At 45.9% G+C, this 26604-nt stretch overlaps 1 protein-coding gene across 6 annotated transcripts in view; it reads left to right on the top strand.

Moving 5' to 3' along the window:
- CIT (citron rho-interacting serine/threonine kinase) overlaps nt 1–26604 on the top strand; it is a 541532-nt gene that overhangs the window by 262370 nt on the left and 252558 nt on the right. For all 6 annotated transcript variants that reach the window (XM_063913147.1, XM_063913146.1, XM_063913148.1 and 3 more), the window contains 7 exons: nt 15693–15818; nt 16088–16183; nt 17523–17639; nt 17806–17915; nt 18009–18183; nt 20273–20470; nt 20568–20621. In XM_063913147.1, coding sequence (XP_063769217.1) covers nt 15693–15818; nt 16088–16183; nt 17523–17639; nt 17806–17915; nt 18009–18183; nt 20273–20470; nt 20568–20621 — 876 coding nt within the window. The remainder of the gene's footprint in view (nt 1–15692; nt 15819–16087; nt 16184–17522; nt 17640–17805; nt 17916–18008; nt 18184–20272; nt 20471–20567; nt 20622–26604) is intronic.

Raw genomic sequence — 26604 nt, forward strand, 5'->3', positions numbered from 1 at the left:
ATTCCTAAGTCACAGCTGGTTCCTTCCACTCGCTTACTGTTCCTGGGGATGATTTTGGACACAGAACAGAAAAAAGTGTTTCTCCCGCAGGAGAAAGCCAAGGAGCTGTCATCTCTAGTCAGAGACCTCCTAAAACCAAAAAGGGTATCGGTGCATCGTTGCACACGAGTCCTGGGAAAAATGGTAGCTTCATACGAAGCAATTCCATTCGGCAGGTTCCATGCGAGGACTTTCCAGTGGGACCTCTTGGATAAGTGGTCGGGATCGCATCTTCAAATGCATCAAATGATAACCCTGTCTCCAAGGACCAGGGTGTCTCTACTGTGGTGGCTGCAGGGTGCTCATCTTCTAGAGGGCCGCAGTTTCGGCATACAGGACTGGGTCCTGGTGACCACGGATGCCAGCCTTCGAGGCTGGGGAGCAGTCACACAGGGAAGAAACTTACAGGGCCTATGGTCAAGTCAGGAGACTTCCCTACATATAAATTCTGGAACTGAGGGCCATTTACAATGCCCTAAGTCAGGCAAGACCCCTGCTTCAAAATCAGCCGGTACTGATACAGTCAGACAACCTCACGGCAGTCGCCCATGTGAACCGACAGGGCGGCACAAGAAGCAGGATGGCAATGGCAGAAGCCACAAGGATTCTCCGATGGGCGGAAAATCACGTACTAGCACTGTCAGCAGTGTTCATTCCGGGAGTGGACAACTGGGAAGCAGACTTCCTCAGCAGACACGACCTACACCCGGGAGAGTGGGGACTTCATCCAGAAGTCTTCCTGCTGTTGGTAAACCGTTGGGAAAGGCCACAGGTGGACATGATGGCGTCCCGCCTCAACAAAAAGCTAAAGAGATATTGCGCCAGGTCAAGGGACCCTCAGGCGATAGCTGTGGACGCTCTAGTGACACCGTGGGTGTACTAGTCGGTTTATGTGTTCCCTCCTCTGCCTCTCATACCAAAGGTACTGAGAATAATAAGATGGCGAGGAGTAAGAACGATACTCGTGGTTCCGGATTGGCCAAGAAGGGCCTTTTACCCGGAACTTCAGAAAATGATATCAGAGGACCCATGGCCTCTGCCGCTCAGACAGGACCTGCGTCAGCAGGGGCCCTGTCTGTTCCAAGACTTACCGCGGCTGTGTTTGACGGCATGGCGATTGAACGCCGGATCCTGAAGGAAAAGGGTATTCCGGAAGAAGTCATTCCTACGCTTATTAAAGCCAGGAAAGATGTTACGGCAAAGCATTATCACCGCATATGGCGGAAATATGTTGTATGATGCGAGGCCAAAAAGGCCCCAACAGAGGAATTTCCTCTAGGTCGATTTCTACATTTCCTGCAAGCAGGAGTGAATATGGGCCTAAATCTAGGCTCCATTAAAGTACAGATCTCGGCTCTGTCGATTTTCTTTCAAAAAGAACTAGCTTCAGTACCTGAAGTTCAGACATTGTGAAAGGAGTGCTGCATATTCAGCCCCCGTTTGTGCCCCTGTGGCACATTGGGATCTCAACGTGGTGTTGAGTTTTTCTTAAAATCACATTGGTTTGAGCCACTAAAAACCGTTTATCTAAAATATCTCACGTGGAAAGTGGTCATGTTGTTGGCTTCGGCCAGGCGAGTGTCAGAATTGGCGGCTTTATCATGTAAAAGCCCTTATCTGATTTTCCATATGGATAGGGCAGAATTGAGGACTCGTCCCCAATTTCTCCCTAAGGTGGTATCAGCGTTTCACCTGAACCAGCCTATTGTGGTGCCGGCGGCTACTAGTGAATTGGAGGACTCCAAGTTGCTAGACGTTGTCAGGGCCCTGAAAATATGTTTCCAGGACGGCTGGAGTCAGAAACTCTGACTCGCTGTTTATCCTGTATGCACCCAACAAGCTGGGTGCTCCTGCTTCTAAGCAGTCTATTACTCGCTGGATTTGTAGTACAATTCAGCTTGCACATTCTGTGGCAGGCATACCACAGCCATAATCTGTAAATGCCCATTCCTCAAGGAAGGTGGGCTCATCTTGGGCGGCTGCCCGAGGGGTCTTGGCTTTACAACTTTGCCGAGCAGATACTTAGTCAGGGGCAAACACGTTTGCAAAATTCTACAAATTTGATACCCTGGCTGAGGAGGACCTGGAGTTCTCTCATTCGGTGCTACAGAGTCATCCGCACTCTCCCGCCCGTTTGGGAGCTTTGGTATAATCCCCATGGTCCTTACGGAGTTCCCAGCATCCACTAGGACGTCAGAGAAAATAAGAATTTACTCACCGGTAATTCTATTTCTCGCAGTCCGTAGTGGATGCTGGGCGCCCATCCCAAGTGCGGATTGTCTGCAATACTTGAAAATAGTTATTGTTAACTAAAGGGTTATTGTTGAGCCATCTGTTGAGAGGCTCAGTTGTTTTCATACTGTCAAACTGGATATAGTATCACGAGTTGTACGGTGTGATTGGTGTGGCTGGTAAGAGTCTTACCCGGGATTCTAAATCCTTCCTTATTATGTCAGCTCGTCCGGGCACAGTGTCCTAACTGAGGCTTGGAGGAGGGTCATAGTGGGAGGAGCTAGTGCACACCAGGTAGTCATAAATCTTTCTAGAGTGCCCAGCCTCCTTCGGAGCCCGCTATTCCCCATGGTCCTTACGGAGTTCCCAGCATCCACTACGGACTACGAGAAATAGAATTACCGGTGAGTAAATTCTTATTTTAGGCCCCACCTTTATCTATTACCTCGGTCACACAGTCAAAAAAGTCAATAAGGTTTGTTTGACATGATCTCCCCCTAGGCAATCCATGCTGTTTGGGATCCTGTAAATTGCTGGATTTTATATAATCTACAACTCTTTCTTTTAAAAGTGTTTCCCTCAATTTCCCTACTACTGATGTAAGGCTTATGGGCCCTACACACTGGCAGATCCGCCACCGAGCTGCCCGACAGCAGATATGTCCGACGGGCGTCCCGGCGGTGGGGGGATGGTGACCGGGGGTGTGTGTGTGGGGGGGTGAAGTTTCTTCACTCCCCCCGTCACCCGACTCCATAGCACTGCATGCTAATATGGACAAACTCGTCCATATTGGCCTACATGCATAAGCAACGGGGCACCAACAATTAAGGAGCGCGGGGCTGCGCATCGTTAATCGTTGGTGCCTACACACTGCACGATATGATCGAGTTCTCGTTCATTAATGAACGAGAACGTTCATATCGTGCAGTATTATCTGGGCCCTTTACTGTTTGTTAGTTGGTTGCCTCTTACTTGCTTCTACTTTTATGCAGTGGGACTACATTTGCTCTTTTCCAGTGCTTTGGAATTACTCCTGTAGCTAGTGATTGGTTGAATAATTCTTTTAATGGTGCTACCAACACCCTCTTAAGATCTTTTAGTATCCTTGGATGCATCCCATCTGGCACCATAGCTTTCAGAGTTCTGTTAGGACCTTCTCCTCAGTAAATGTACTTGTTTCATTTTTCTGACTATCCCTGCAACTTAACTGTGGCCCTTCCCCTCTCTTCCAGTAGGTAAATACTGAGCAAAAATAATTATTAAGATGATCTGCTCACAGTCTCTGTCTTTAGTCTTATTATTCCGCCTTTTTTTTTTTAATCTTCTTCCACTTTCAGAACATAATAAAAAAGTAGCTAGTGACTAAATGTTGGGAGCACTAAAACACAAATAAGCAATGTCAATCTTACATTGGTAGCCCATAATTTGCATATAACAATTTTCATTGAACACATCCTGGCTGACAGCTGTCACACTTGTATGTGCTTTCAATGAACACATTGGCAACAGTTTTGGAAAGTTGTATATAAGTAACTCTGCAGCAAACCTTCTGCAACCAGTAGCAACCAGCTGTGCACGGTTTACCTTGTCTTTCATTTTTTATTGTTTCATGTCATTTTTTTATTACATTTTTTATTTCCTAGTATATGGTCATAAGACAAGAATATTAACCATATAATATTGTTAGAAATTTAAATAAATGTCCCAACATGTAGAAAAGGTTTCTTTGCTAACGATTAATTGCTCCAAAACTTCTATACCCTCTTCTAGGGTTCCTAGTCAGCGATGTTAATTTCATTTGCTAAATGTAATGTTTTATTTAAAGCAGGTAAAGAGCGTCAGAGCAGGTTTGGGTACTGTGGCAATATTTGTACTCCCAATATTGTGAAGGAATGCTTGATATATTATATATCAGAACCCTAATCCTTGTGGGTATAAAATAATTATTAATAAGAAAAACTAAATTGGAGGACACAGCTCTAATATACCAATTTGATGTGAAATTAGCTTAATGAAACTGGTCTTTCTCTAGCATCCATAAGGGATATTGGGGAAATCTAGTATGATGGGGTGTAGACGGGGTCCAAAGGCACTTTAAATTTCTTCACTGTGTGCTGGCTCCTCCCCTCTATGCCCTCTCCCACAGGCAGTTTAGGAAAAGGTGCCCTCAGGAGAGGATGCACATCTCTACAGCTCCAGAGAGTTTTCTTCATTTTCTTTTAAACTTTTATTATTTTTGGTATGCTGTTTGGGCAACAGCATACCTGCACCGTGGGTGTTAGGGGAAGGGGACTGTCACCGGCCTTACGAGGTGCAGAGCCGCTTCCCCGTTGCAGAGGTTGTTTGTTTAGGGGGACACTGCGCCTTGGGTTTCATAATCGCAGCAAGCCGCACACCCCTAACACTAGCCTGAAGATGACGTCTGTGGTGAGTACAAACCGGGGGCCCCCGCCAGGGTGGCCCTCCGGATCAAAGTGCGGCTGAATGCGAGCGCGGCCTCTTGGGGGTTCCCGCTAGAGTTCCCCGTGTAGACTGACTTACATTAGCTTGAACTAGCACTTGTGCAATGTTTTTAAGCCACACAGGAGTCTTTGCCATTCTAAAAATCATTATAGCTCCGGCGCCATGGGGGGGGAGGCCTTTGGGTCTTTTTCATACATTTGCGCAAATATATGTAACAGAGATCTCTGAATTCTAATATTGTGTGGTATTTACATCTGGTTACTGTTATCATTTAGGGTGCTGGGGGAAACAAAATGCCTTTTTTTTCTTGCTTAGAAATACCCCTCCCTTTCAAGCACCTGAATGATATCACTAAGCTAATTGAGCATCTTCCACACTATATAAACACAAACTGTGCAATGTATGCCACACCAAATTCTCTCCATTGTCATCTGATTCTATTTATTGTGAACAATACAGCCAATCTTCACAAAACAGTGAAGGGGTTGGGGGAGAGGGTCCAGAGCCCCACTGGGTAGGGTCTCTTAAAACTATGATGTCTAATATATCATCCCAGCTCACTGCTAATATACAGAAAACTCAGCTACTACAACAAGCTGTTGCAGACTTAGCTGCTAGGGCAGATGTTACACAGCCCCCCTCTCTCATGCAGGTCCACTAAAGCGTTGTCTACCTGCTCTGCTCTCTGATACAGATGAGGATATACAGGAGGATGGGGAGTACTTGGATCCCGTTAGTGGGGATTCAGATTCTGCTCAGGGTATTGAACCCCTAATTTTGGCTGTACGGGAAGTGTTAAGGCTCCCTCTTGAGGACGCTGCATCACAGCAGTCGTTTTTCTTTACACAAAACAAGCCTAATGTCACTTTCCCTGATTCTGCAGCGTTTGATGACCTATTCAAGTTAGCCTGGAAAAATCCAGACAAAAATTCCAAGGGTCAAAAAAGTTTTTGCGCACTTTCCCATTTGCTCCTGAAGGCAGGAAGTTTTGGGAGGATCCCCCAGGAGTTGATGTATCAGTCACTCGACTGTCTAAAAAGGCGGTGCTGCAGGGCTATGCCCCTGGTCACTATGGTAACTCTCCTCAAGCACATTCCGAACACTACACGCGTCCTGTGTGACTCGGTCAAGGAGATGGGAAATATTAATGCTAGGACTTCTGCCATGGCAGTGCTGGCGTGCAGGGCTTTGTGGTTGCGTCAGTGGTTTGCGGACGCGGAATCAAAGCGTAGTGTGGAATCCATCCCTTTTTCGGGGGAATGGTTCTTTGGGGTTGAGTTGTATACATGGATTTCCAAAGTCACTGCTGGGAAATCCATGTTTCTCCCCTCTGGGGCCCTGCCGGCGAGACGCTCCTACACGGGGCTGTCTGTGCAGTCCTTTTGGTCTACCAGATTTCGATCTAAGGCCAGAGGTGCCTCAAATGCAATTAGAGGCACAAGAGGTAAGTCAAGACAACCTGCAAGCACCAGCTCTCAGGACCAGACAACCAGTTCTGCTTCCACTAAGACCTCAGCATGATGGTGCCCACCCACCCTGAGGGGATCTCAATGTGGGAACTCGACTGCGTCACTTTAACCGCTTCTGGGACGCTTCCTGCAAGGATATCTGGGTCAGGGATCTCATTGCTCAGGGCTACAAGCTGGAGTTTGACGGTGCTCCTCCACAACGGTTTTTCAAATAAAGCTTGCCAGCTTTGGAAGATATGCAGGTTACGTTACAACAGGCCATCCAAAAGTTGGTCCAGTCCCACGTCATTGTTCCAGTACCAATACCACAACGATGTAAGGGTTATTACTCCAACCTGTTTGTGATACCGAAACCGGACGGTTCGGTAAGGCCCATTTTGAATCTCAAGTCCTTGAATCCTTACCTGAAGGGTTTCAAGTTCAAAATGGTATCCTTGCGAGCAGTGATTGCGGGCCTGGAGGAATAGGAATTTATGTTCAACCCTGGATATCAAGGATGCCTACCTTCATATTCCGAATTTGCCACCTCATCAGGCATACCTGAGGTTTTCCCTGCTGGACGATCACTACCAGTTCCAGGCCCTGCCCTTTGGCCTGTCCACAGCTCCGAGGGTATTCACAAAGGTGATGGCGTAAATGATGTTCCAACTCCCGGTCAAGAGGGTCAATGTGGTCCCTTACCTGGACGATCTTCTGATAAAAGCAAGATCCAGGGAGCTTTTATTGCTCCATAGTGGCTCCTGTTCCTGGGGATGTTGCTGGATATTGTGGTACGAAAGGTGTTCCTACCAGAGGACAAGGCGAGAACACTTCAGGAGTTGGTCCGAATGGTGCTCCGACTTACTCAAGTGTCCATCCATCTTTGCATACGATTGGTGGGAAAGATGGTTGCCTCATATGGGAGGTTCCATACCAGAAAAATTCAATTGGATCTCCTGAGCAAGTGGTCCAGCTCACATCTACATATGCACTGGCTATTCCGGCTGTCATCTCAGGCCATGATTTCTCTCCTGTGGTGGCTGCAGTCCTCCAATCTCCTGGAGGGCCGGAGTTTCGGGATTCAGGATTGGACCCTCCTCACGACGGATGCGAGTCTGAGAGGATGGGGAGCTGTCCCCCAAGGGGCGCAGTTCCAGGGCAGGAGGTCAGCCAAAGAAAGCCTCCTTCCGATCAACATTCTGGATCTTCGGGCGATCTGCAATGCTCTACTTCAGGCCTCTCCTCTGCTAAAGGATCACGCGATCCAGGTATAGTCGGACAAGGCCACAGTAGTGACATATATCAATCGACAAGGAGGAACAAAAAGCAGAGCCTGCATGCGAGAGGTGTCAAAGATACTCCTCTGGACATAAAGAAATGCAAGAGCCATGTCCGCAATCTTCATTCCGGGTGTGGACAACCGGGAAGCAGACTTCCTAAGTCGTCACGATCTTCACCCGGGAGAGTGGGGACTCCACCATCTGGTGTTCCAGCAGATCATCCACCGGTGGGGCTGCCCACAAATAGACATGATGGCTTCTCGACTCAACAAGAAGCTTCACTGGTATTGCTCTCGAACCAGGGATCCTCAGGCGAGGGCAGTGAATGCACTGACGTCACCTTAGCCTTACCGGCTGGTCTACCTGTTTCCTCCGATTCCGTTTCTCCTAAGGGTGCTCAAGCGAATCAGGAATCAAGGAGTCCAGGCAATTATGATTGCCCCGGAATGGACTCGGAGGGCATGGTACGCGGATCTTCTGGTCATGTCCGTCGAAGACCCATGGCCTCTACCACTAAGAAGAGCTCTTCTTCAACGAGGACCGATCGTCTACCCGGACTTATGGCGACTTCGTTTGACAGCATGTAGGTTGAGCGGAACATCCTAGCTCACAAGGGCTTTTCCAAAAAGGTTATTGCTACCATGGGTCAGGCCAGGAAACCTGCGACGTCAAAAAACTATCTTCATTTCTCTAACGTCCTAGTGGATGCTGGGACTCCGTCAGGACCATGGGGAATAGCGGGCTCCGCAGGAGACAGGGCACATCTAAATAAAGCTTTTAGGATCACATGGTGCGTACTGGCTCCTCCCCCTATGACCCTCCTCCAAGCCTCAGTTAGGTTTTTGTGCCCGTCCGAGAAGGGTGCAATCTAGGTGGCTCTCCTAAAGAGCTGCTTAGACAAAGTTTTTTTAGGTTTAAATCTCAGTGAATCCTGCTGGCAACAGGATCACTGCATCGAGGGACTTAGGGGAGAGATTTCCAACTCACCTGCGTGCAGGATGGATTGGAGTCTTAGGCTACTGGACACTTAGCTCCAGAGGGAGTCGGAACACAGGTCATCCTGGGGTTCGTCCCGGAGCCGCGCCGCCGACCCCCCTTACAGACGCTGAAGATCGGAGGTCCGGAAAGCAGGCGGCAGAAGACTCCTCAGTCTTCATGAAGGTAGCGCACAGCACTGCAGCTGTGCGCCATTGTTGCTACACGTCTCACTGATTCAGTCACGGAGGGTGCAGGGCGCTGCTGGGGGCGCCCTGGGCAGCAATATTAAATACCTTTAGTGGCGAAAAATACATCACATATAGCCATAAAGGCTATATGTATGTATTTAACCCAGGCCAGTTTTCTTAAAACCCGGGAGAAAAGCCCGCCGAAAAAGGGGCGGAGCTTATTCTCCTCAGCACTCAGCGCCATTTTCCTGCTCAGCTCCGCTGGTGAGGAAGGCTCCCAGGATTCTCCCCTGCACTGCACTACAGAAACAGGGTAACAAAGAGAAGGGGGGCATAATTTGGCGATATTGATATATTAAAAGCGCCTATATCAAAAACAACACCTTCTAGGGTTGTTTATATACATTTATAGCGCTTTTGGTGTGTGCTGGCAAACTCTCCCTCTGTCTCCCCAAAGGGCTAAGAGGGTCCTGTCTTCGATTAGAGCATTCCCTGTGTGGCTGCTGTGTGTCGGTACGTGTGTGTCGACATGTATAAGGACGATGTTGGTGTGGAGGCAGAGCAATTGCCGGTAATGGTGATGTCACCCCCTAGGGAGTCGACACCGGAATGGATGGCTTTAGTTATGGAATTACGTGATAATGTTCGCACATTACAAAAGTCAGTTGACGAAATGAGACGGCTGGAAAACCAGTTAGTACCGGCTCAGGCGTCTCAGACACCGTCAGGGGCTGTAAAACGTCCCTTACCTCAGTCAGTCGACACGGGTACCGACACAGATGAATCTAGTGTCGACGGTGAAGAAACAAACGTATTTTCCAATAGGGCCACACGTTATATGATCACGGCAATGAAGGAGGCTTTGCAGATCTCTGATACTGCTGGTACCTCAAAAAGGGGTATTATGTGGGGGGTGAAAAAACTACCTGTAGCTTTTCCAGAATCAGAGGAATTGAATGACGTGTGTGATGAAGCGTGGGTTAACCCAGATAGAAAACTGCTAATTTCCAAGAAGTTATTGGCATTATACCCTTTCCCACCAGAGGTTAGGGCGCGCTGGGAAACACCCCCTAGGGTGGATAAGGCGCTCACACGTTTATCAAAGCAAGTGGCGTTGCCGTCTCCTGATACGGCCGCCCTCAAGGATCCAGCAGATAGGAGGCTGGAAACTACACTGAAGAGTATATACACACATACTGGTGTTATACTGCGACCGGCAATAGCCTCAGCCTGGATGTGCAGTGCTGGGGTAGTGTGGTTGGATTCCCTGACTGAAAATATTGATACCCTGGATAGGGACAGTATTTTATTGACTCTAGAGCAATTAAAGGATGCGTTTCTTTATATGCGAGATGCTCAGAGGGATATTTGTACTCTAGCATCAAGGGTAAGCGCGATGTCCATATCTGCCAGAAGAAGTTTATGGACGCGACAGTGGTCAGGTGATGCGGATTCCAAAAGGCATATGGAAGTATTGCCATATAAAGGAGAGGAATTATTTGGGGTCGGTCTTTCGGACCTGGTGGCCACGGCAACTGCCGGCAAATCCACTTTTTTACCTCAGACCCCCTCCCAACAGAAAAAGACACCGTCTTTTCAGCCGCAGTCCTTTCGCTCCTATAAAAACAAGCGACCAAAAGGACAGTCTTATCTGCCGCGAAGCAGAGGAAAGGGTAAGAGAGGGCAGCAAGCAGCCCCTGCCCAGGACCAGAAGCCCGCCCCGGGTTCTACAAAGCCATCAGCATGACGCTGGGGCTTTACAAGCGGACTCAGGAGCGGTGGGGGGTCGACTCAAGATTTTCAGCAATCAGTGGGCTCGCTCACAAGTGGACCCGTGGATCCTGCAGATAATATCTCAGGGTTACATGTTGGAGTTCGAAAGGTCTCCCCCTCGCCGGTTCCTAAAGTCTGCTTTACCAACGTCTCCCTCAGAAAGGACGTCGGTATTGGAAGCCATTCACAAGCTGTATTCTCAGCAGGTGATAGTCAAGGTACCCCTCCTACAACAGGGAAAGGGGTATTATTCCACACTATTTGTGGTACCGAAGCCAGACGGTTCGGTAAGACCTATTCTAAACCTGAAATCCTTGAACCTGTACATACAAAAATTCAAGTTCAAGATGGAGTCACTCAGAGCAGTGATAGCGAATCTGGAGGAAGGGGACTTCATGGTGTCCCTGGACATAAAAGATGCTTATCTGCATGTCCCAATTTACCCCTCACACCAAGGGTATCTCAGGTTCGTGATACAAGACTGTCATTATCAGTTTCAAACGCTGCCGTTTGGTTTGTCCACGGCTCCTCGGGTCTTTACCAAGGTAATGACCGAAATGATGGTTCTTCTACGAAGAAAAGGCGTATTAATTATCCCTTACTTGGACGATCTCCTGATAAGGGCAAAGTCCAGAGAACAGCTGGAAGTCGGTGTAGCACTAACCCAGGTAGTGCTTCAGCAACACGGGTGGATTCTGAATCTTCCAAAATCTCAATTGACCCCGACAACACGTCTGCTGTTCCTGGGAATGATTCTGGACACGGTTCAGAAAAAGGTGTTTCTCCCGGAGGAGAAAGCAAGGGAGTTATCCGAACTTGTCAGGAACCTCCTAAAACCAGGAACTGTGTCAGTACATCAATGCACAAGAGTCCTGGGAAAGATGGTGGCTTCTTACGAAGCAATTCCATTTGGCAGATTCCATGCACGAACATTTCAGTGGGATCTGCTGGACAAATGGTCCGGATCGCATCTGCACATGCATCAGCGGATAACACTGTCACCAAGAACAAGGTTGTCTCTCCTGTGGTGGTTGCAGAGTGCCCATCTGTTAGAGGGCCGCAGATTCGGCATACAGGACTGGGTCCTGGTGACTACGGATGCCAGCCTACGAGGCTGGGGAGCAGTCACACAGGGAAGGAACTTCCAGGGCGTGTGGTCAAACCTGGAGACGTCCCTTCACATAAATATACTGGAGCTAAGAGCGATCTACAATGCTCTAAGCCTGGCAAAACCGCTGCTTCAGGGTCAGCCGGTGTTGATCCAGTCGGACAACATCACGGCAGTCGCCCACGTAAACCGACAAGGCGGCACGAGAAGCAGAAGAGCAATGACAGAAGCGGCAAGGATTCTGCGCTGGGCGGAAAATCATGTCATAGCACTGTCAGCAGTGTTCATCCCGGGAGTGGACAACTGGGAAGCAGATTTCCTCAGCAGACACGACCTTCACCCGGGAGAGTGGGGACTCCATCCAGAAGTCTTCCACATGATTGTGAACCGTTGGGAAAAACCAAAGGTGGACATGATGGCGTCTCGCCTCAACAAAAAATTGGACAGATATTGCGCCAGAGACCCTCAGGCAATAGCTGTGGACGCTCTGGTAACACCGTGGGTGTACCAGTCAGTGTATGTGTTCCCTCCTCTGCCTCTCATACCAAAGGTACTGAGAATTATACGGAAAAGGGGAGTAAGAACAATACTAGTGGCTCCGGACTGGCCAAGAAGAACTTGGTATCCGGAACTTCAAGAGATGCTCACGGAGGATCCGTGGCCTCTACCTCTAAGAAGGGATCTGCTTCAGCAGGGACCTTGTATGTTCCAAGACTTACCGCGTCTGCGTTTGACGGCATGGCGGTTGAACGCCGGATTCTAAAAGAAAAGGGCATTCCAGAGGAAGTTATTCCTACCTTGATGAAGGCTAGGAAGGAAGTGACTGTACAACATTATCACCGCATTTGGCGAAAATATGTTGCGTGGTGTGAGGCCAAAAAGGCCCCAACGGAAGAATTTCAATTGGGTCGATTCTTACATTTCCTGCAAGCAGGATTGTCTATGGGCCTAAAATTAGGGTCCATTAAAGTTCAAATTTCGGCCTTATCAATCTTCTTCCAGAAGGAATTGGCGTCAGTTCCTGAAGTACAAACTTTTGTCAAAGGTGTACTACATATACAACCCCCAATGGTGCCTCCAGTGGCACCGTGGGATTTGAACGTAGTTTTGAATTTTCTCAAATCTCATTGGTTTGAGCCTCTAAAATCGGTAGATTTAAAATACCTTACATGGAAGGTAACCATGTTATTGGCCCTGGCTTCAGCCAGGAGAGTTTCAGAGTTGGCGGCTTTATCGTACAAAAGCCCATATCTGATTTTCCATTCGGACAGGGCAGAACTGCGGACACGTCCTCATTTTCTCCCTAAGGTGGTTTCGGCTTTTCACTTGAACCAGCCTATTGTGGTGCCTGCGGCTACTAGCGACTTGGAGGACTCCAAGTTACTGGACGTTGTCAGAGCATTAAAAATATATATTTCAAGGACAGCTGAAGTCAGAAAATCTGACTCGTTGTTTATATTGTATGCACCCAACAAGATGGGTGCTCCTGCGTCTAAACAGACGATTGCACGTTGGATCTGTAGCACAATCCAATTTGCACATTCTGTGGCAGGCCTGCCACAGCCTAAATCTGTAAAGGCCCACTCCACAAGGAAAGTGGGCTCATCTTGGGCGGCTGCCCGAGGGGTCTCGGCATTACAACTTTGCCGAGCAGCTACGTGGTCAGGGGAGAACACGTTTGTAAAATTTTACAAATTTGATACTCTGGCTAAGGAGGACCTGGAGTTCTCTCATTCGGTGCTGCAGAGTCATCCGCACTCTCCCGCCCGTTTGGGAGCTTTGGTATAATCCCCATGGTCCTGACGGAGTCCCAGCATCCACTAGGACGTTAGAGAAAATAAGAATTTACTTACCGATAATTCTATTTCTCATAGTCCGTAGTGGATGCTGGGCGCCCATCCCAAGTGCGGATTGTCTGCAATGTTTGTACATAGTTATTGTTACAAAAATCGGGTTATTACTATTGTTGTGAGCCATCTTTTCAGAGGCTACTTCATTTGTTGTTATCATACTGTTAACTGGGTTCAGATCACAAGTTGTACGGTGTGATTGGTGTGGCTGGTATGAGTCTTACCCGGGATTCAAGATCCTTCCTTATTGTGTACGCTCGTCCGGGCACAGTACCTAACTGAGGCTTGGAGGAGGGTCATAGGGGGAGGAGCCAGTACGCACCATGTGATCCTAAAAGCTTTATTTAGATGTGCCCTGTCTCCTGCGGAGCCCGCTATTCCCCATGGTCCTGACGGAGTCCCAGCATCCACTACGGACTATGAGAAATAGAATTATCGGTAAGTAAATTCTTATTTTCTGGAGAAGATATGTCTCTTGGTGCGAGGAACGCACGTATCCACCTGCAGAATTCCACTTGGGACGTTTCTTACGTTTCCTGCAGGCTGGTGTGGATAAGGGCTTGCGTCCAGATTTCAGCGCGCTCCATTTTCTTCCAGAAGAAATTGGCACTGTTGCCAGAATTTCAGACCTTCTTGCAAGGGGTGCTCCACATGCAACCTCCTTTTTTGCCGCCTATGGTGCCCTTGGATTTGAATGTGGCTTTGGATTTTCTGCAGTCCTCCTGGTTTGAACCTCTGTTGACTTTGGAAGACAAGTACCTCACGTGGAAGACTGTGATGTTACTAGCCCTGTCTTCTGCTCGTCGTGTCTCAGAATTAGGGGCCTTATAGTGTAAAAGTCCATATTTGGTCTTTTTCGAGGACAGCGCGGAGCTCCGGACTAGACAGCAGTTCCTGCCAAAGTTTGTCTCTGCATTTCACCTCAATCAACCTATTGTGTTTCCGTCCAGTTCTGACACATCTGCTTCTCCGGAAGCGTTGGATGCTGTGCGAGCCTTGAAGATCTATGTCAGGCGAACGGCTCGGATCAGTAAGACGGATTCTTTGCTCGTGCTCTATGATGCGCAGAAAAAGGGTTGTTCTGCCTCGAAGCAGTCCATTGCTCGTTGGCTTAGACTTACTATCCAACAGGTCTATGTGTCGGCAGCCTTACCTGTTCCTAAGTCTCTGAAGGCCCACTCTACAAGATCTGTGGTGTCTTCCTGGGCGGCTTCCAGTGGAGTCTTGGCCTTGCAACTGTGCCGAGCTGCTACCTGGTCGGGGAAGAACACAGTTGTTAAGTTCTACAAATTTGATACCCTGACCAAAGAGGATACCCAGTTTGAGCAGGCGGTTCTGCAGCAGTCTCCGCACGTTCTGGATTCTTTGGGACGTCCCCATTTTACTAGATTTCCCCAATATCCCTTATGGATGCTAGAGAAATTAGGATTTTTATTACACAGCTGTAAATCCTTTTCTCGTAGTCCATAAGGGATATTGGGCGCCCGCCTCTGTGCGTTGACTTTTGTGCAGGTTCTCTTGTTACCAGCCGTTGCTGGTTGTTGTATGTTAGTGGTGTGCTGATGTATAAATATCACCACTCGTTGTTATGTTCCTTCTGTCATACTGTATATGTCCTTTCTCGTTCGGGCACTGTTTTACCTGTAACTGCCTGTGGGAGGGGGCATAGAGGAGAGGAGCCAGCACACCCAGTAAAGAAATTTCAAGTGCACCGGCTCCTTTGGACCCCGTCTATGCCCCATCGTACTAGATTTCCCCAATATCCCTTATGAACTTCGAGAAAAGGATTTACCGGTAGGTAATTAAAATCCTTGTTTTTTTTTGCCATTTTCCCACTTTTAGAGATATTCCTGTTCCCAGGATGCGGGATGTTTATAATGCTTTTAATATGTCTGCAATGTTTCCCACCCACATATTTCCTGCTAAGGACATTTTGCCTATAAATGATGTAGCTGCTGCACAGCCCAAACCCACACAGAGATATGCAAACATGATTTATTTGTATTCTTAAATATATGTAATTAGTGTTATGCTCATTTTTATGTAGTGTGCATATGAACGACTGAATATAGGTGTACTATGCTGATATCTTTTAGGATTGTTAATATTCTCAGTGAGTCCTCTAAATGCTTACCAATATAAATATTATTGTAATAATTGTACCCGTTGTCACTTGTTATGGAGTGAAAGTGGAATCGAACATCAGATCCTTTAGCAGGTGCTTTACGATTGAGTACACATGAAGCTTTCTTTTGATCTCAGAATGTTGACCAGTGTTAGTATATTATACTCTGGAAGATATTTAAAAGCTTGTAATTATATTTGGCTTTCAGGAGAGACGGCATTCCTTGGAAGACCAAGTAAGGAGGCTGGAGAATGTAGAGCGCAGAGAGAATAAGTTAAAAGAAGATATTCAGACTAAATCTCAGCAAATTCAGCAAATGGCTGAAAAAATAATGGTAAGATATGTGCTCCAATCTCAAAGGGAAGGTTCTTTTCTATTTACTGCTTTGCTGACCTTAAATCACATGAGTTTCAATGTAGCTTATACACTGATCCCTTGTTCTTAGTAAATAACTTCATCTCTTTATTTTTCCGGTCTTCTTTAGACTGGATCTTAATGTTAAGCTGTGTGCTAAAACTGGACTAGTAGAGCTGATTTTGTGAATAAAAACTTTTCTATTTGACTGACTCCTACTGTATTTTGTTCATATGTTTTTATGTTTAGGAACTTGAAGAAAAATATCGGGAGGCCCAAATGGGAGCACAGCATTTGGGTGTTCATCTGAAGCAAAATGAGCAAGCATATGAAGAGAAAGTCCGGGTATTTAATTAATCATTTAATCCCTATTAAATATTTCTATGCTTTGATATGGCTTAAAGCACTTGTCATAGTATAGTCTTAATTCCGGCCCTAGATGTGTTTTTCTCATAGGTTTAGCAAGTTTGTCCCTATCATACATACTTTAAGTTGCTTAGTTCAGTATTGTTCGTATGCCCTAGTTTTTACTGGAATAATTTTCACTGAGCCACAGAGTCCCTTGTCCCTAGTCCCATGTATGATCAGTGTATTCCAAGCAATTCCTTCACTTATAGCCAGATCTCTAAAAGCATTATTTCTTTGAAACCTTTGTTGTGACTATTTAAACTCGAGCCTTATTTCATGGGCTATAAACTTTTTCTCTGATAATGGTATTCCAGTTCTATGGGCAGAATTCAAATGTTAGTCCTGCTGGCAGCCACTAGATGGCGTCGAACGGAGCTATTCAAATGTAGCTCCGTATAGGCGCGATCGGCTGCCGGCATCTATATTTCACCTCGCACCCACCAGGGGTGGCGATCTGAAATGTGTGAAAAGCGTTACGTTTTCCAATTGCGCCCATTAGTTTAGGTCAGATTTAGCCGCTTTACACAGCTAAACCCAACACTAATGGGCGTGTTAGGGTACATAAATTGAATATCGCCCCGTGCGATCTCCCGTCACTTTAGATGGGAGATCGGGGCCGATAATATTTGCATCTCGCCCTATATGTCAAAATAATATCTGAGATTTGGCCTACCAGCCCTTCTCCTAAATCACTTGTTTGTTGAACGTTGGCTTTGTGGAGTTGTCCTTCTTTACTGATGGTTTTTATCTAATCCTGGTTACAACTCTCATAAACATTAATGTGAAGAGATTGCGTAGAGTAATACATACCATAAACTCAGGCTTGGCCAACCTGTGGCTCTCCAGCTGTTGTGAAACTACAAGTCCCAGCATGCCTTGACACAGTCGTGCTAATAGGGAATGTGGCAGGTCATGCTGGGATGTGTAGCTGGAGAGCCACAAGTTGGCCAGTCCTTCATGAACCTATGAATATTGTCCTCTGCTTCATTGAACCTGCCAGTGCTTGTGATCACGGTTTAATTATGGACATATTATTTATCAAAGCTTGGAAAAGAGAGAAAATTGAGAGGGATAAAGTACCAACCAATAAGCTCCTGTCATTTTTCAAACACAGTCTGTAAAATGTAAGGCAGAGGCTGATTGGCTTAGTACTTTATCTCTCACAATTTTATCTCTCCGATCTTTATAAATACCCCCCTTAATCGTAATAGTGTCTACTTTTCATTGTTTTTCCTTTTTAGATTTTGGAATGCTGACATGTTATTTTAATTCTTAGAGTCTCGAAGCACAAATTAAGAAGGACACAGCAGAGAAGGAATCTGTTGAGCGTCTACGTTTAAAAAATGAAGAAGAACTTTCTGAGAAAAACACCTTTCTAAGTGAACAAAAGGCAGTGAGTAATATGGAAAGAGTTGTTGGTTTTTCATTAGAGTAAAGCAAAAACACTGGCTCAAGTATGAAGAATATATTGAACCTTTACAGCTAAAGGATTGTTTCCAAGAAGCCATAAAACCTAAAGGCTAAAATGAGTACCTTATGATGCTTTATTAATCTTTCAGATGATCAATGCATTGGAGTCCAAGATCAAGTCTTTGGAACAAAGATTAGCAGAACTGTCTGAAGCGAATAAGCTGGCAGCGAATAGCAGTCTTTTTACTCAAAGGAACATGTGAGTATCTGATGTCATGAACTTACTCCTAGGGTGGTATGAACTTCAACCATATTAAATTTCACAAATGCTTATCTTGCTTTGTGGCTCTAGGAAAGCCCAGGAGGAGATGATTTCAGAACTTCGGCAACAAAAATTCTACTTGGAGACCCAAGCTGGTAAAACAGAGGCCCAGAATCAGAAGCTGGAAGAACAGCTAGAGCGGATTAATAACCAAGAGCATTCTGACAAGAACCGGCTGCTAGAACTAGAGACTAGATTGCGAGAGGTAAATTATGGACAAAGTAGGATTTCATTTATCAGACTAAAGAGGTTTAAAGCTTTTCCTAATTGGTTGGTTTTCTGATTCATGACACTTTGTTTAACAAAATATTTGTATACATAGACAATAGGCTGAAATTGGGCTTCTGGTCTTTTATCCATCAATGCTGCATGGGAAAAAGGGTAGAAAAGTTTCTATCCTATGGTCTTTGGACACCAGGTTTATCCACCATGCCCCCTACAGTGTGGAGTTTGTATATTCTCCCCGTGCTTGCATGGGTTTTCTTCATCATTCCATAAATACATGTATGATAATACTTGTAAGATAATTGGCTCCCAACAAAAATTACGTAATTTAGATTGTAAGCTCCACTGGTGCAGTGACTGATGTGAGTGGACAAATATTCTTTGTAAAACACTGCAGAATATGTGTGTGCTATAAAAATCACTGGCAACAAATAAATAAGTAAGCCAGAGTAGACCCCAGTGTACTGTAGCTATCGAGAATATGGGAATGTTTTTAATTAATGTAGCCTCCCTGTACAGGTAGCGAATAGTTATTTCAGATAAACAGTGCCAATGATTCTGTTTGTTTCTGAATGGGCAACACTTCCATTGCGAATGAGAAGGTGTGTCCAAACTTTTGACTGGTAATAAAAAAAAAAAATAATAATAATAATAATAATAATAAAAAAAGAAATGTGTATATGTATATATATATATATATATATATATGTGTAGAAAGGAAATGACACAGCGCCACTTGCGAGGTGGGTTCTCAGTACAAAATGAGATAATAAAATTGATAAAAAGCACACGCAACCTTGTTAAAAGGTGTCCGCCAACCCTTAAGAGCGCAATGCTGGTACAGTACTGCTGGGAAAAATCTAAAAGTGGGGGAATGAGGGTACCGGCGACTGGTGTTGTTTAAATGCAATAGTTAAAAGATAGATTTAAAAGCCAAAAAACTATATAACAATACAAACAAGCTTTAATATCACATAAAAGCGGATCAAAACATAAAAAATATTAATAAAATCTTATGAACATAAAGGTCTTAGTGAATAAGTAAGGACTTCTAACTTAGCTTTTAAAATAGGCAGGGGAGTCACCACAGGGAGACCAACACGTTACGTCACAGCTGACTTCTTCAAAGCCTCCCTGTACAGGTAGCGAATAGTTATTTCAGATAAACAGTGCCAATGATTCTGTTTGCTTCTGAATGGGCAACACTTCCATTGCGAATGAGAAGGTGTGTCCAAACTTTTGACTGGTAATAAAAAAAAAATAATAATAATAAAAAAAAAATATATATATATATATGGCATTGAGGCGGCACTCACCAGTCTTGTTTGGTATTAAAACTTCCTTCCTTTAATCCTACGTTTTGGGCTTGCGTCCGTCATCAGGGACAAAAATCACATATACAAGCACAAATGTACAACATATATTCCCCTCCCCAGCATCCAATTACCCCTATCCCCGACTCACCTGTGGATTACCGTCATCCAACTGCAAGCTTGTCGCAGCAACACTGATGTCATGAGGTCGTGCGTCAGCATGAGAGTTGGATGGGCTTGCAGGGTCGCTAAGTAACCAACATAAACAAATGGTGATAGGGGTAACTGGTTGCGGGGGGAGTGGGTGTTTATGTTGTAAATTTGTTCTTGTATACGTGATATTTGTCCCTGACGATGGGCCCGAAATGTAGGATTAAAGTACAAAAGTTTTAATACCAAACAAGACTGGAGAGTGCCGCCTCATTGCCGCTGATACACTCAGGGTTATATACCCCTGGATGGCACCTAAGCAAGTTATTTATATTATACAATAGAAATGCCAGGTGATTGGACTAGTATGTATGTACATGTGTGTGTGTGTGTGTGTGTGTGTAGATCTATATATATATATATATATATATATATATATATATATATAAATAAAATTGGTATGAAGGGATCACTTGCATTGCTCGCAGTTTGCACATTGTTTGATCTTGTCATTCAAGTAAAGAAAAGCTTGCAGTTTGTATATTGTTGGATAAGAGAGGTTCTCTCAGTGCTCTTCTGGTGACACTGATGTGTTCACAATTTTAGATTAGTCTGGAGCATGAGGAGCAGAAGCTGGAGTTGAAGACGCAATTAACTGAGCTGCAACTGACACTGCAGGAAAGGGAATCCCAGATCGCCTCTTTTCAGTCGGCACGTTCTGTTCTAGAAAACCAGCTACACCATGCAAAAACTGAGCTGGAAGACACCACTGCAGAGGCAGAGGAGGAAATCCAAGCATTAAGGGTAATAAGATTGGTGTTCATTCTGATGGGGTATTCATAATTCTAAGAAGCAAATATCTTTGAGTAGAAATTAATGTAGCTCTTTTTTCACTTTTCAGTCACACAGAGATGAGATCCAACGTAAATTTGATACTTTGCGGGATAGTTGTACAGTAAGTTATTCACAATTTGTTTCTGGTGTAATTTGTAATATGTTCAAGCTCTTGATTTTTCTAGTGTAAAGATTAGAATTTACTGAACTTCTAACTCTGATTTAATGCAAGTAAGAGTTCTTTGGCTTTGCAGAAAGTTGCATTTTGAAGAAAATTTGCTTTGGAAATGATACACATTGGTTATAAGGGGTAAACAATCCCATGTTGTGAAAATGCAATATAAGACGCAGGTTTTTCAACACACATACTTGTAAAAGTGTGAATTCTGCACTTGCCACTTCGTAATAAAACAAAAAGAAAATTCTCCAGAAGTAGAGCGATACAAGCAGTTGGTTATGTTTCACCCCTTTGAGTCAGGGCTGTGGGCACCTATTCCTCCCCATAAATCCCCCTGTTTTTTTCTTTATACACCAATCTTCCGTTACCTACATTTGGTGTCATCCATTGCAACATCGGCAGTCCCCTTTGCTCAGTTTTTGCAGTATTATTTTCAGAAAGAGTTTGTAGTCACATATATTTCAGTTAATCATGTTAGATGGAAAGCTTTTTCTCTAAGATTATCAGTGAGTGCTATTGGGGTTCAGCTGAAGGCACCTGGGTAGGGTTCAAGACCAACTGGGTCTTGTTCCTGTGACACGATCTGGCACTATGGAGTGAGGATTGGTCTAACAACAGTTGCTGTGTGCCCTGAGTACTTCCAGTCTCCAGATAACACAGACCCTCATCAGTGCAGCCTTTTCTGTGAAAATAGAGTCGTTGGGTAAAGTGGACTTTTGGTCCTGAATATTAAGGTTTCAGAAGATTAAAGTCACTCCTGTCCTACTCCCTCTTTAGAAAGCAATATTGTCGTTCTGTTGTAGACTAGTACTTGACCTTTTTTCTTTTTGGAGCACTTTACTTTTTTTTCTTTCATGGAAAATTGCACCCTCCAATTTCACAACTTTCGAGAAAGACCTTGGCTCCTTTTCTGGCTATGGTGTTCTTCAAGGTTCCTTCGGCAACAAATGAAACTGTTACAAAGAACCTATTTCCCACCTCAGTCCTATTGCTTAAAGCCAGCCATTTTAGACTTGTTTTACAAAATTATCTTTCACTTGGGCAAAACATATGGATGGGGGTGGCAAATGGCACTTTTATGGCAGAATTGATTCAACTTGCGTTTGTTAACCGGGATGAATTGTCCTACTGGGAGGACAAATGAATATTGAGCTCCTCTGCCAAATTGGTGTGACATGTATACGCTATAGGTGCCAGCCTCCTATGTGGAGGAAATCAAAATCCGGAGATTGACCATAGATCTGTCTAATCCGTTAAGCATATCAATAATGTACACCATACAAGCTACACAATTTTCCCCCCGTTATTTATAGCAGGGGATACAGCAGGAAATAGTGAAAGAAAATACATCTTTCAAATAGAGCATAGCAGTACAATACAGTTTGCTGAGAAAACAGCTATTCATATCTGTACATGTTATTTTCTTATTGGGAGTTATACAAGTCTCATTTCAGGAATTAAATCTATACATAGGATCACATCTAATTAAAGAACAATCCCCTATATAAGGCGGTAACCAATTAGCCCCGGTAATTTTCCGCTGGTAATTGTCCCGCCGGGGGCTATCTAATAAACCCCGATAAGCCGGCGCGTGCCACAGCTTATCAGGGATTTTGTTTCACTTGCCTCCTGCAGGTGAAGCAGAATCCCCGGGAACAGCCAGCCCGGTTTTCGTCCGAAAAAGGGGTTGTTTCACACGAAAACACACAGGTTTTACTGAACCTGCGTGTTTTCGGGAGGAAAGTTTTCGTTTTTTCTTTTACAGGCGATCAATCTGGATAGCCTGTAAAAAAAATAAATAAACAATCGGAGAAACATCGGAAAAAAGTCAGAGAAACGGCCAAAAACGTCCGTTTTTCGGACCCGATGTTTTACCGGGGATAATTAGATATGAATCTATCTCTTACAGAACATAAGATGATGCTTTTTTTTATTGTTGTCCTTCTAGGGCAATTGGTAAGTCCCATACAGGAATCCCTTTAACTGAAGAGCTAACTATTAAGGCCTACTTTCTCTTTCATCTTCTGCCACTTTGAAATGCATTAAGTAAAAGATTCAGCTACAGTCGTCTTCCTGTGGGAGGCCTGCTCCTTCCTATTCTGTTCACTCCAGCTGTTTGCTGTTTTGATATTTGTCTTATACAATATTCACTTTGTCTGCACTCCAAGGGCCTAATTCAGACCTGATCGCTGCTGTGCGTTTTTCGCGCAGCAGCCGATCATGTCTGAACTGCGCATGTGCCGGCGCATGCCAGACAGCCGATGGCCATCTCAGCCCTGATTGACCGGCAGAGGCGGTCAGTGGGCGGGCCGGCGACCATGCGGGAGTCAGGCCGCGGCGGCTGCGTGACGTCACACGCAGCCGCTGCGACCCAGACATTGACGGGTAGCTCCCTGACAAGCGCGCAGAAGCTGCACAGGTAGGGAGCTACTCTTCAATCTTCAAGTACAAAAGCATCGCCGCTGTGCACATGGTTTTGCCCAACTGCTAACAAATTTGCTGCTGCGATCAACTCTGAATTACCCCCATAGCCGCTTCGTGTATATAAATGCTTGCTAGCCAGGAATGCCTATTTCACTTAAGTCTCCTTTCGTACAAGATGCAACATGGATGCAACAACTGCGCCTTCAGACACAGATATTTCTCTAACGTCCTAGTGGATGCTGGGGACTCCGTAAGGACCATGGGGAATAGACGGGCTCCGCAGGAGACAGGGCACTTTAAGAAAGAATTAGGAATACTGGTGTGCTCTGGCTCCTCCCTCTGTGTCCCTCCTCCAGACCCCAGTTTGAATCTGTGCCCGGGACGAGCTGGGTGCAACTTAGTGAGTTCTCCTGAGCTTGCTAAAAAGAAAGTATTTTGTTAGATTTTTTTATTTTCAGAGAGATCTGCTGGCAACAGACTCTCTGCTACGTGGGACTGAGGAGAGAGAAGCAGCCCTACTCACTGAAGATAGGTCCTGCTTCTTAGGCTACTGGACACCATTAGCTCCAGAGGGATCGTACACAGGATCGCACCCTTTGTCGTCCGATCCCGGAGCCGCGCCGCCGTCCCCCTCGCAGAGCCGGAAGACAGAAACCAGTGACAGAAGCAAGAAGACTTCGAAATCGGCGGCAGAAGACTCTAGTCTTCATATGAGGTAGCGCACAGCACTGCAGCTGTGCGCCATTGCTCCCACACTAAACCCACATACTCCGGTCACTGTAGGGTGCAGGGCGCAGGGGGGGGCGCCCTGGGCAGCAATTAGAGACCTCTTGGCAAAAGTGGGCATATATACAGTTGGGCACTGTATATATGCATGGGCCCCCGCCATATTTTTACACAGAAACGCGGGACAGAAGCCCGCCGCTGAGGGGGCGGGGCTTCTTCCTCAGCACTCACCAGCGCCATTTTTTCTCCACAGCTCCGCTGAGAGGAAGCTCCCCAGGCTCTCCCCTGCAGAATCACGGTAGAAGAGGGTAAAAAGAGAGGGGGCACATAAATTGGGCGCAAGAACAGTATATACAGCAGCTACTGGGTTAACACTAAGTTACTGTGTGATTCCTGGGACATATAGCGCTGGGGTGTGTGCTGGCATACTCTCTCTCTGTCTCTACAAAAGGCCTTGTGGGGGAACTGTCTTCAAAAAGAGCATCCCCTGTGTGTGTGGTGTGTCGGTACGCTTGTGTCGGCATGTTTGACGAGGAGGGCTATGTGGAAGCAGATCGGGAACAAATGAATGTGGGGTCGCCGCCGACACCCGATTGGATGGATATGTGGAAGGTTTTAAATGATAATGTTACTTCCTTGCATAAAAGGTTGGATAAAGCTGAAGCCTTAGGACAGCCGGGGTCTCAGCCCATGCCTGATCCTATGTCGCAGAGGCCGTCAGGGTCTCAGAAGCGCCCACTATCCCAAATTGTTGACACCAATATCGACACGGATTCTGACTCCAGTGTCGATGGCGATGATGCAAAGTTACAGCCTAAAATGGCTAAAGCCATCCGTTACATGATTATAGCAATGAAGGATGTGTTGCACATCACAGAGGAAACCCCAGTCCCTGACTGGAGGGTTTATATGTTTGGGGAAAAAAGGCAAGAGGTGACCTTTCCCCCTTCACATGAGTTAAATGAGTTATGTGAAAAGGCTTGGGAATCTCCAGATAGAAAACTGCAGATTTCCAAACGGATGCTTATGGCGTATCCTTTCCCGCCAACGGACAGGTTACGCTGGGAATCCTCCCCTACGGTAGACAAAGCTTTAACACGCTTATCCAAGAGGGTAGCCCTGCCGTCACAGGATACGGCCACCCTAAAAGATGCTGCGGATAGAAAGCAGGAGAGTACCCTGAAGTCCATTTATACACATTCAGGTACCTTACTAAGGCCGGCGATTGCGTCGGCCTGGATGTGTAGTGCTGTAGCAGCATGGACGGATACCTTATCTGAGGAACTTGATACCTTGGACAAGGATACTATATTACCGACCCTGGGGCATATAAAAGACGCTGTCCTATATATGAGAGATGCTCAAAGAGACATTAGCCTACTGGGCTCTAGAATAAATGCAATGTCGATTTCTGCCAGAAGGGTCCTGTGGACTCGGCAATGGACAGGAGATGCCGACTCAAAAAGGCACATAGAGGTTTTACCTTACAAGGGTGAGGAGTTGTTTGGGGAGGGTCTCTCGGACCTGGTCTCCACAGCTACGGCTGGAAAGTCAAAATTTTTGCCATATGTTCCCTCACAACCTAAGAAAGCACCGTATTACCAAATGCAGTCCTTTCGATCACAAAGAGGCAAGAAAGTCCGAGGTGCGTCCTTTCTTGCCATAGGCAGGGGTAGAGGAAGGAAGCTGCACAATACAGCTAGTTCCCAGGAACAGAAGTCCTCCCCGGCTTCCACAAAATCCACCGCATGACGCTGGGGCTCCACAGGCGGAGCTAGGCCCGGTGGGGGCGCGTCTCCGAAATTTCAGCCACGAATGGGTTCACTCCCAGGTGGATCCCTGGGCTATAGAGATTGTGTCTCAGGGATACAAGCTGGAATTCGAAGAGATGCCCCCCCACCGTTACCTCAAATCGGCCCTGCCAGCTTCCCCTTAGAGAGGGAAATAGTGTTAGCTGCAATTCACAAATTGTATCTTCAGCAGGTGGTGGTCAAGGTTCCCCTCCTTCAACAAGGAAAGGGTTACTATTCGACCATGTTTGTGGTACCGAAACCGGACGGTTCGGTCAGATCCATATTGAATTTAAAATCCCTGAACATATACCTGAAAAGGTTCAAGTTCAAGATGAAATCGCTCAGAGCGGTCATCGCAAGCCTGGAAGGGGGAGATTTTATGGTGTCTCTGGACATAAAGGATGCTTACCTTCATATCCCCATTTATCCACCTCATGAGGAGTACCTCAGATTTGTGGTACAGGATTGTCATTACCAATTCCAGACGTTGCCGTTTGGTCTCTCCACTGCACCGAGAATATTTACCAAGGTAATGGCGAAAATGATGGTGCTCCTGCGACGGCAAGGAGTCACAATTATCCCATACTTGGACGATCTCCTCATAAAGGTGAGGTCCAGAGAGCAGTTGCTGATCAGCGTAGCACGCTCTTGGGAAGTGTTACAACAGCACGGCTGGATTCTAAATATTCCAAGTCGCAGTTGATTCCTACGACTCGTCAGCCCTTCCTGGGCATGATTCTGGACACAGGCCAGAAGAGGGTTTATCTCCCGATGGAGAAGGCTCAGGAGCTCATGACACTGGTCAGAGACCTATTAAAACCAAAACAGGTGTCGGTGCATCAATGCACGCGAGTCCTGGGAAAGATGGTGGCATCATACGAGGCCATTCCTTTCGGCAGGTTCCATGCGAGGACCTTTCAATGGGATCTGTTGGACAAGTGGTTCGGATCACATCTAAAAATGCATCGGCTGATCACCCTATG

This window comes from Pseudophryne corroboree, chromosome 1 (assembly GCF_028390025.1).
Source record: "Pseudophryne corroboree isolate aPseCor3 chromosome 1, aPseCor3.hap2, whole genome shotgun sequence".
Classification (NCBI taxonomy): domain Eukaryota; kingdom Metazoa; phylum Chordata; class Amphibia; order Anura; family Myobatrachidae; genus Pseudophryne; species Pseudophryne corroboree.